Below are 11257 nucleotides of genomic sequence, written 5' to 3'. Positions count from 1 at the left end.
ATATTGAATTTTTTTGAGGCATACTGAATAATGCCGAAATAAGGTCACTAAATAAAAAATATCATCACCCCTTATCTACCCTTTTTGATAATGGCATAACTACCTTTATTTAATTGGTATTAATGATTATGATTAATTTTAAAAATAATGATTGATTAATGATGTTAATGATTGACTAAGTTAAGTTGTTAATCAATGCTATATTAGTTGAAAAAAATCTGATTTTTGAGTGAGAGAGTGCGGTTTTTAAGAGAGGAAGAAGAAGTGAAAAAAAAAACTAGGGTTCTTGAGATTTAGAGGATTTTTGTGTTTCGAAATGGATGAATCATTAATGAAGAACCTTCTGCTAATAATACACAAGTATACCCGCATACGACGTCTAATCTCTCTTTTTTATCTCCAGAAAACTGAATTTTTCTAAACTTCTTCCGATTTTCAATACTTGGTTCCGCTGTAATATAAGAGCCGAACTTTGTGCGGGAAGAACGTTTCGACCAATATATTTTAAGCCGAACAATATAGTATTAAAAAATACATTTGGTTTGGCTTGTTCGATCTCTTTCAGTGGATAGCCGAACCTATTGTTTTTTTCTTTTCTTTTCTCGAGTTACAGTGTATTGTTCGGCTCACATTATGTCAGCCGAACATTGTGGTGTAACTTCAGTTTTTACCTAAGCCATAAATTCGGCTTTTAAGTGTAGATCCAAATTATTAGCCGAATTTTGGAAAGTTAAAGGTTTGTTATTTGGGCCGAAATTCATTAAACTACAAAACTTCATTGAACTAGAAGAACCAAGTTCGACCGAAAATAAAGGGAAGTCGAATGAGACGAACTTACTATCGTCTGAGTTCGGCTCAAAATGGAAAACTAATTTTTGGAAGAACTGTTCTTCCATAGAACAAAAAATAAAGAACAAAACTAGGTTTATCTCTTTTTGTCGCAACATTTTGGGTCGAACCCACTTTTGAAAACCCTAAATTTATCCGAAAAATCCTATTTTATCGATCAAACATAGTAAGAAAAATCAAACGATTAATCGGTTTATGGAAGGAGTTTGGCTGCAAGAACGAAGAAGAAGTGCTGACTGATTTAGTTTTAGTTTAGTCAAAGAGTAACCTAATAATTTTGGGGGGATTTTTATAAAGTGCCACACTTCCAATTTGAAGTTTAAGAAAATGCCACCGTTTTTTTCAGAGTTTATTAAATGCCATACATTTGACCTTTTCCATCCCGTTTTTTTCAAAAGAACAGTTAACATTCATTAGTGCATAGGTGGCAGTTATCCAGCTTAGTAAATGACATTTGTTCCCTCGAAACAAAAGCCGAGAATCCAAAAACCATCACCACCGGTGGCTACATTCCATTGAGATCATAAAACCATCACTGTCATCTACAACCACAGCAGCAAATCCATAACAATCATGTACGCGAAATGGCTGAATGCCTTCTCTATTGATATCATCGTCTTTAAATGAGAATAATGTACAGCCTAAATTAGGCAACAAAATATACAGCTAATGCCATTGACTATTTTGCTAACTATTCTAAGTAATATATACAAATACATGGTAAGAAGAATAACTTAATTGGAGCCACAAATCTTGCAAAGAATTCCTGAATTAACGTCATAATTACTGCCATTGATAATCCAGTGGGTAATTCGTTCTCTTAGGCCTTTCGTCAAACATGTTATGTGTGAAACTTGTAATTGGAAGCTAGCACATTTACCTGTAGTATGATTTCTCTTTGGACCTGCAACTTCGAATTCCATACACACCCATACTCATAAACCTTCTCAGACACACAATAATAGCTTAGTCTTGCATTATTCATCATCAAAAACAACGGAAGCAGTAGCACCATTCCATGTTCTCTTGGTGCTTAATTTATCCAAACTTTCAATTTAGCACAAACCCATCGACCCTAATTCATCAAAGACGACTCTTAATATTTGTTCATCTCCTCCATTGATCAATGAGTCGTAAGATGATTAAATCAATTACAGATTTTGCACTAATTCAATCAATTACAGATTCAACTCAGCCAACACAACTCAAACAGTTCTTAACAATTCAAGGCCACCAGAATCATCTCTCCGATCTGCTCCACCATCTTTGTTGGCATCAGATTGCAATTCGAGCAAACCCATCTCCTAATTCGTACCAGAACTCAGAACCCCTTTCAATTTGTTCTTGACCATTTGAGCAGCAACCAATTCAGTTTCTCCGTAAACTGTAGCTTTAAATCTCTGTCCTAACATTCATCTATTGTATACACACTCTGCAACACCCATTCATGTAGCTTCATAACTGCAATTTCTCAGATCCATTTCCCTCAATAAAACAGCAATACCTTGAGCTCGATCTCCTGCAGTTCATGAACCTCATCTCCAATTCCTCTTCTTCTCCTCGGTGCGACGACAACTTCACAGCAAAACCCAATCAAACCCTATTCTTATGTAAATTCCATCAGCAACCATCATCATTCTTTCTCTCTAACAACGATTCCAACACAAACCCATGTTCTATTCTTTACAAGCTCTTCAAACCCTTGTTCTTCATCTCTGAACCCATCTGATTTCGAGAACCCACTCATACTCAAGTTCCACTTCCCCCTGAAATTCTCCATTGTCTTCTCTCAAGAACATCACAAACCCGTTTCTCTACTGTTTCTTCTCATTCATCACCGAGATCAACAAATAACAACAATCACCAATTCTAGTATAATAGGGTTTTCAAGGGTAAATATGTAAATCGCGACAGATTCTTTTGACCGAGTCAGCGAAAAAGACCGAGTGTGTGGGTCCTGACGGAAAAACTAACGGTTATGGCATTTAATAAACTCTGAAAAAAAAACGGTGGCATTTTCTTGAATCGGGATTTGCAAGTGTGGCAGTTTGTTAAAAATCCCTAATTTTGATATGGATAAACACACCTTGTAAAGATATCCTAGATGGCATCATCATTTAGGATGCCATAAAAAAAATTCATTATGCCTCAAAAGAGGTTTCCTTCTTTTCACTGGAGTTGTGCCTCACTCTCTCTCTCTCCCTCTCCCTTCACACAACCTAGAAAATGGAAACCTAGTTTATTGTGAAAAATAGAATTCCGAATCAAGATTACAGAAATGAGTTCTTGTCTACAATCTTCATCATCACCCTTTCTCCTTATTCATCGAAACTATCGCTATGATTTGCTTCGTACTTGTGAAGTTTCCTCAATTTTTTATTCTTCGAATCCACTTATCAATTTCGGAATCTCCAAACATCGTAAGTTATGTTTATATGCATCAGTTAGTGAAACAAAGCTTGAAGCTTCTTGGTTGCCTTCTGAAAGAAATGCAAATGATGGTTTTGGTGGTTGGGCAATTATTGAAACTGATACTAATGAAAATGGAGACAAAAAGAAGAAAGGTAGTATTGTTTTTACTTTATTTTAGTTTGTTCTTGAAGCATCTGATTATTTTACTCTCAGGGGTTCAGAAAAAATTCGATTCTGAGATGGGTTTACTATTTTGTGCAGGTTTCCCGAGCTTTCTCTTAGTGGGTCTTGGAGCTTCTGTTGCAATTCTGCTTGCTACCGTTTCTTATTTCTCATTTTCAAAAAAAAGGTACTTCAAAGATTCTCTTACGTTACCGGGTGCTCAATTCAATTAGGAATTTATTATAATGTCTCGAGAGAACCTTATTATTGATTACTGAAATGATGTTTATTTTCAATACTGGGGAATAAAGGATCAAACACTTAAGCCTTGATATTTGATTACAATAAAGAAACTGAATTGTGGGTTTTGGTGTCAGCTGTTGTTGGTTTTTTCCCCTCTTTGGAGCAAGAAAAATAGAAGATATTTGTTGGAACCCTCGAAATTCGACGGTGCTCTTGAACTTTCAGTTTCTTCCTTTTCAGGTTTTAGGGTTCAGTTTAGTTCTCCACTGCAAAGGGTATCTCAGTCCACCAGTCTACACGAAGTTGCTGACTCCAATGTGTCTAACGTGGAGCCTATGGTTAAAGACTCAAGTTTAGAGAATGTAGCTGATATAGCAAATGATCATGTGCCAGGTACTTCATTGTAGAGCTTTTAACTGCTGTGTTATTTTCACATTGCTGTTTTTACAATACAAGCTGTTTTCTGGTTCATCATATTGGTGGTTCATGACTAGATCACTTTAGAAACTTGATTAGGAGTTGTGGAAAATGGCCAGCTTTGGCTTAGTTCTGTTCAACGATATGCCCCTAATTTTTTATTTTTTTCCCTCTCACGGTAAGCCTGCTTGTCGCAAAAGGCGAACTTATGTTGTTCATACATTCATATTGTGACCTTAAGCCAACATCTTATACTGCTTCATATTCTTGATGTGCTTCATGTCATTATAAAATTTCCTAACTGGTGTCGGATTTCTTCATCTTCAGCTTCAATTAAAAAGCTCCATCGAGTAGTTATTCCAGCTGCTGTGGATTCCACCCAACAGGAAGCTATTCTGCTCTTGAAGAAACTAAAGGTTTGTTATCGTGAACTAATTTTTGTACCAACAATGCATGGCGTGCTGTGTTAACTATGATTCTCATTGTGCTCTTGAGAAACATTTTAGAGATGGTGCCAAGCTAAAATGGTGAAAACATGCTTAGAAAGGCGTGCATCAAGATACCTAAAAACAGTTCATCCATTTTAATAACTAGATACTAATAACAAGTATGTTTGTGTTCAATCTATATAAAACGAATGATACTTTAGGTCCAGGTCTAAGCTTGGTTTCTGAATTGGATGTAAGGTATGCAGATCGTTGAAGATGATATCAAAGCTCATGAGCTTTGTACCAGAAGGGAATATGCAAGATGGTTAGTCAAAGCAAATTCAGTGTTGGAAAGGTAATAAATAATGAATGTATGCTCTTATGGCTCACTGTATTAACCTGTAGATAATTTAAGGATATTGTATATATATATATATCAAGAGTTAGTAACATTCCCCGTGTGTGTTTAGGAACCCAAAGAACAGGATCTCACCTTCCATGTTACTTGCTGGGTCAGTGGTTGAAGCTTTTGATGATATGAGTCCTGAAGATCCGGACTTTTGGTCCGTGCAACGTGAGGTGTAGACCTTGTATTCTACTGTTTTATGCTTCAATAAAATATGGTTAATTCAAATTATGCTGCCTGTGTGTTTAAATAAAAAAGCCCTCGCGGAGGCTGGCCTTGTACGAAGCAAGCTATCAATCAAGTCCAGTATTCAGAACGAAACTGTTAATTATCTTCCTGAAAGGTACCTCAAGTTATGCTCCCATTGAGATCTGATCTTACCTTACATTTTCATTGTTTTGGTAACTACATATCCTGATTCTGTGATTGGTAAACCATTTCCTTATGCTGCAGTTTTATTTCTCGGTTTGATCTCTTGAACTGGAAAGCACAACTGGATTATTCATCGATACGTGGGATAGAAGAAAAGGTACCATAACTAATTGTTACTCGTCTGACTTCTCATGTGCATAGTCCTTCATAGCTCTTAAAGCCTGACTTATCTGCAGTCCAGATGTCTAGGAAGAAAGTTAATTTAATGGATGTGAAGGCAATCGGTGATGATGCATCAGTGGCTCTTTTCATGGACTTGGAAGCTGGCGACAACAGTGTGCTGAGAAAAGTTTTTGGTATGTTTCTCTCCATACACAAAACTCATAGATACACATGTTTGTTGTACATGTTACTTGTCTAAAATGAGTATTTTCCTGGCTCAATGATGAGGTACAGTTATTTCATTCATCTTTGCATATTGTTCTACAGGGCAGAGTCGGCGATTTCAACCAGATAAACCTGCAACGATAGCCCAAGCAGCTGTTGCATTAACTAGTGGTAGGATGACCTCTGCAATTATTACTTTGCTATCCAGTATGGAAGCTGAAGAGTTATCGCGAAAAGTGGAGATGGAAGTAATCAGGTCTGACTTGCTAATGAGAGGAGATATACAAAGCTTTTGGGATGTGAAGATGAACAAAGTGAAAGCCTGTGCTATAGAAGCAGAGAAACACTTTCAAACAGCACTTCTTAACCTGGAGCAGCAGAAGAATCTTCAAGACAAGTTTCAGGGCGAATATTTTTGAAGAGAAAGCAGCTCTCGACTGTCAGAGGCAGTTACTTCTTTGCCTCAAGGAAGAAGTCAGTGAAATGTCAGAGAGGCTAGAGTCTGAGAAAACTAATTTTTTGGCTGAGCAGAAAGATTTAGAGATAGTGTCCATTGATTTAAAGGCTAAGCAAGAAGAAATAATTGAGGTCAAGTCAATACTAGAGGCTGAGATAGAAGCACTCCGAATTCTTAGGTAAGTCTAACTTTTCACTTTTCCTTCTTATTTTGAAGTTTACTTCCACTTGGTCAACTAGTAAGTTTGTCCTCATCATCAGACTTTTTTTTTTCGTCAATTGATAGCACAATCATTTTCATCCGGTCAGACATATTACAATATGAAGAAAAGCAATCTATATACTGCCCATATGGTGTAGTTCTGCTGTAGTTTGAAACTTGAGAAGGTGGCTGCCATTTCAGATTTTTCTGCTTACACCACCAATTTTATTTTTGAGGTCTTGCTCACTTTATTACACCAGCACTTTTACTCTTTCTTATCAATATTGCTGTGCATCTTTAACAGTTTAGAGCTATGTAGTGAAAGTAAAAACATTCTGTATCACAGAACAGTGTGTTCTGATGTAGTTTGACTGAAAGGTTTCATTCATCTAACTTTTATGATGAATAGCATATCATGTCTTCTGCTTGTTAGGGGGTTTTCTGATTTCATTAAAAGGTATATTTGAATCCAAAATAGTGGGTATTTTATTGTAGGTATTTGAACCCAAAATAGTAGGTATGACGTGTACAAATAGTGGGTTTTCTCTTTTATCGAATGATCCTTACCAGTGAAAGAACCTTGTGCAGGTGTTGGGTTGAAGATGAAGCAAGGCGTAATCAGGCACGTGGGCAAGTTCTTGAACAGGTTGGAAGGAGATGGAAATGGGATGAATAGGATTAGTGCGGTATCTTTAGTATAAGAATTTTTTTTTCGATACTAACAGAAATTTTCGTTACTGAATAGATTGAGTTACAGATAGATTATCCTCCAGAATTGCTTTTTCTGCAAAAGGTGGTGGATCTGTCTGCATAGATGCATTTTCCGGGTTCATAAGTACCTGCAAAATTACGGATTCATAGGCCTATTCCTGTATGATGAACGTTATTAAGCTTTTTATAGGAAGCATCACAACAAAAAGAGAGAGAAGGTGTTGGTGGAGGTATCCAGTGAGACATAGGTCTCATATTTCCTCGAACTGAAACAGATTCAGTGTTAACTCTCATCTTCGTTTTCTTTCCCGTGCAATCGTTTAGAAACTGAATACGTTTTATAACACCCACTGGGTTTGACCTGATTTCCTGAAAGACACGGTCAAAGTGCGCTTTCCATATCTCCCATGCAGTATTTGCCATCCTTACAATCCAGTCATCTACTAGGTTGGATGTTGTATTTGTGAACCAGCTCTTTATCCACTCCTCCACGTTTTTACCAGCTCGATGGATACTTTGGCTTGCACCAGGGACTGTCAACCAAATTGCTCTTGAGAAAGAACACTCGAACAGAATATGGCTTGTTGTTTCCACAGCTTGATGACACATATTACAAATGTCTCCTCCATATTAAAGACTCTGGCTAGTCTGTCATTGGAGGGAATGATATCTCAGATGCACTTCCATAGGAAATGCTCAACCTTAGGAAGTGTATCTAAATTCCATAGAACCTTTCAAAATCTAGCTGTTACCTCATTGTACTGGAGTATTATTATGCTTAATATCCAATAGTTTCCTGTAAGCTGATTTTACAGAGAACTGGCCAGTTCTTGTGAGAGTCCACACCAGTCTATCTTCATTTGTGAATGGGATATGAATCTGTAGAATGATTTCTGCATCATCTTGTGTAAAAAATTGTTGAACCAACTGAACTTTCCATGCCTTAGTGTCTTGGTCAATCAAGTCTGAGACTAGGATATAGTTGCTTGCTTCTTCAGATGAGACTGCAGGGATAAGAGGTGTAAACTTACACGGAATCCATTTATCTGACCACATATGAACTTTATTGCCATTCTCGATAACCCGGAAACTGAATTCTCTAATAAAAGGCATCATGTTGGAGATGCTTTGCCAGGCCCAAGTGGAATTTTTCTTTTTCTTTGCGTGCAAGGCATTATTGTTTTGGTGGTAACATTTCTTTAGTGCTTTGCCCAAAGTTGATCCTGTCGTTTACATAATCTCCAAGCTGTTTTAGCTAACATAGCTTGATTGAAACAAGAGAGGTCTCGGAAACTCATACCTCCATGGCATTTATCTTTACCAACGCTAGGCCTAGAAAGTAAACATACGCCTTTGCCATCTTTACCAACACTAGTACTTACGCTGAACTTTTTCCTTCTCCTTAAGAATTGTCTTCGGGATTTTGAAGACACTCATTTGAGGAGAAGCCATTGTGTTGAGGACATTTTCAACCATCACAGACCGACCAACTTGGTTGATGAACTTGCCACTCCACCTTGTCAGTCTAGATCCACTAAGCTAGGACATGAAGAGGTTTTTTTTCCTATTTAGAAAAAGAGGTATAGCCAAATATCTTTCTTCAAGCGACATTTTCTTCATTCTGAGTCTTCTTAATATTATTTTGCAGTGACGCGAATGTATGTGTTTCAAGAAGAAGACTGCAGATTTTTGGAAGTTGATTTGTTGCCTCGAGATTGCACTGAATTTGTTGATGATATTAAGCAAATTATTTGCATTATGAATATCCGCTTTCGAAACAATAAGCAGTCGCCTGCAAATAAAATGTGAGTGACTTTTGTTGCATTCTTAGATATTTTGATGCCTTAGATTTTCTTTTCTTGTTCTGCCTTTGCTAGAGCTCTTGTAAGAACTTCCATTGTAAGCAGGAATAAATATGGTGACTGTTAGAGCACTGCTTGGTCGAACTCGCAAGCGTTTCTATCTCAAGCTTGTTTGTCAATTTTAGTTGATCAAAACTATATACTTGATTTCTAGACTACCTATAGCTATGTCTCGGATTAGGATAAAATGTGTAGTTGAGCTTTAGACTTCACGGCGTTCATCGATTGAAGACAAAGATCTACTGAGGAGAGCTTGGAGGAACTTCATCAACAAAAGTTATATGGAGACTAAAACTTATCTATCAATCAGAAGTCTATACTATTTTATTTCCTAATGAGACTAAGTCGTATAGATATATAGACTTCGATATTATACAGATTTGAAGATTTCGAGCTGAGTTTATCTCGCTTATCTATTTCTCGAAATATGAGTTGAAAGATTTTTGCTTTATCTATGTTCATCATATTCTTGACGGGTTTACTTGGAGACAATTTATTTGTTGGAAACTTAATATTGAGTCAAAAGATGATCATGTGAAAATTGCTTTGAAAGTTGAAACATCTTACATGATTTGTGTGAGACAATCATTTGATGTCGACTTGGAAAGTTTCGTATTTATCATTCAATCAGTTGAAAATTACTTGAAGCTAATAGTTTTTGTGAGACATCTATTGTCATCTTCTAAGGATGTTTCGGTGATTGAAATGGGGTTTAGAACAATTAACCATGTCTGGATACAACACAATACCCGTACCTAGTATGCAAACTGTTTTGTTATGATTCAGGTCTGGGAACCTTGTTTGCGTACCTAGTATGCGAAACGTTTTATCTATAAATATCTGGGAACCTTGTTTGCGTACCTAGTATGCGAACGGTTTCACCTGAGTTGGGTCCGGGACAGCTGGTCGCGTAACTGTATGCGAATGGCTGGAGAAGGCCAAGGTCCGGAGCTTTTGTTTGCGTACCTGTTTGGTAAACACAATGGTTAAGTTTTAAAATCGTTAAGTATGATTCTCATACTCATGAACTTAAATATTTATGAATTAAGGAACAATCTTTGCAAACCATGGCTTAATGTTCATGAATTGATTCTTGTACAAGTACTTTGTACGATTACGAATCAATCTGATTTTGTTTCAATTTGTTCATATATATTTCTATGAGATAGTGAAAAATTGATTTGATTATCTTTCATGTTTGATTGATCATCATGTTTGATCTAGAAGTGTTAGATTAATATGGCTAAGACAAAAGTGTGCTTATGGTTAACTTCGGTTAACTGTTATTGAGCCAACTCAATATACACGTTTAGGTACGGTTACCCAAATCTAAATGAAGGTATATTTAACAAGCTAAGATCATATAAAGGTGGAGATTAATTTATTAATTCCTAAGCATACTTAGCTTGAATCTTTAATCAGGATTTCATCTAACGATGAATATTGAATGCTTTGTTACTAAGATATCTTAGCTTTGTTTGAAAGCAAACCCTGATTTGAAAGTATATATAGGGGAGAACTCTAGCAACTGGAAAAGCTAATCCTGACACTTTCTTGTGTCCTAATTGCGAACTAGAGTCGATTCTCCTTTAACCTAGGTTTTTCCAAAACCATATTAGGTGAATGACTTGAAGACTTCATTTGGGATTCGTGAATCCAGATCCAACTATTTTCTCTGTAGTTGCGTATTATGATCTTACTTGTTTTATCGTGTTGAGTACTATCTTCTCTAAGATTTGCTCGAGATTTATCTCCGATAGGTAAGATATAAAAAGTAATCACAAAGTTCTCCGGCTTAGACTTTGTGGTTCTACAACAGCTTCTTCTACCACCATATAGTTAAGTTATTGTGAGGTGATTGATATTTCTAGGCTACTCTTCGGGAGTATAAGACCGGATTATCAATTGGTTTCTGTTCACCCTGATTTTTCATAATACGGAACAAAACTTCGTAGGTACTTCTGTGGAAGACAGATTTACCTATCACAATAGACTTATCTATGGGAGACAGATTTGTTTATAAGTCTTCGAATTTGGGTCGTAGCAACTCTTAGTCGTGGGTGAGATCAGCTAAGGGAATCAAGTGCGCAGAATCCGACATGGTTCTAGAGGCGTAAGGAGCGCGACTATACTTGTGAGACTTGGTTAGGGCTCAACTACATTCCAGTCTGAAGTTAACTTGTAGTAGGCTAGTGAAAATTTCTGGTATCAAAGTTATTTCTTTTCCGCATTATATTTTATATAATTGAAATATCACAGGTTGTGCGTAGTTCAATCAGTTGATAAATACGATCTTGTTTGTTGGATATAATCTGATTGACACTTGGGCATTGGTCTTTGGTACCGTCCA

The 11257-nt window shown here is 36.7% G+C and overlaps 1 protein-coding gene across 1 annotated transcript; it reads left to right on the top strand.

The window, feature by feature from the left end:
• Positions 1-3028: 3028 nt before the first annotated feature.
• LOC113306034 lies at positions 3029-7153 on the top strand. Its single transcript, XM_026555021.1, has 11 exons — positions 3029-3413; positions 3523-3639; positions 3907-4059; positions 4411-4499; positions 4778-4866; positions 4982-5090; positions 5176-5260; positions 5371-5446; positions 5531-5645; positions 5779-6311; positions 6923-7153. Exons 1-8 carry the CDS (start codon positions 3128-3130, stop codon positions 5394-5396), a joined length of 954 nt encoding a protein of 317 aa, XP_026410806.1. The 5' UTR covers positions 3029-3127; the 3' UTR covers positions 5397-5446; positions 5531-5645; positions 5779-6311; positions 6923-7153.
• The last annotated feature ends 4104 nt before the right edge of the window (positions 7154-11257 follow it).

Source organism: Papaver somniferum, chromosome 8, assembly GCF_003573695.1.
Source record: "Papaver somniferum cultivar HN1 chromosome 8, ASM357369v1, whole genome shotgun sequence".
Lineage (NCBI taxonomy): Eukaryota > Viridiplantae > Streptophyta > Magnoliopsida > Ranunculales > Papaveraceae > Papaver > Papaver somniferum.
The sequence above is the reverse complement of the archived record's forward strand: the minus strand, read 5'-3'. Positions and strand labels throughout refer to the sequence as shown.

What these genes read in the sequence shown, in the direction of transcription:
- LOC113306034 (XM_026555021.1), top strand. Translation starts at nt 3,128, where the DNA reads ATGAGTTCTTGTCTACAATCTTCATCATCACCCTTTCTCCTTATTCAT. An exon ending in TGCTCTTGAAGAAACTAAAG is followed by an intron (nt 4,500 to 4,777) that starts GTTTGTTATCGT and finishes TAAGGTATGCAG; the next exon opens with ATCGTTGAAGATGATATCAA. An exon ending in GTTAATTATCTTCCTGAAAG is followed by an intron (nt 5,261 to 5,370) that starts GTACCTCAAGTT and finishes CTTATGCTGCAG; the next exon opens with TTTTATTTCTCGGTTTGATC.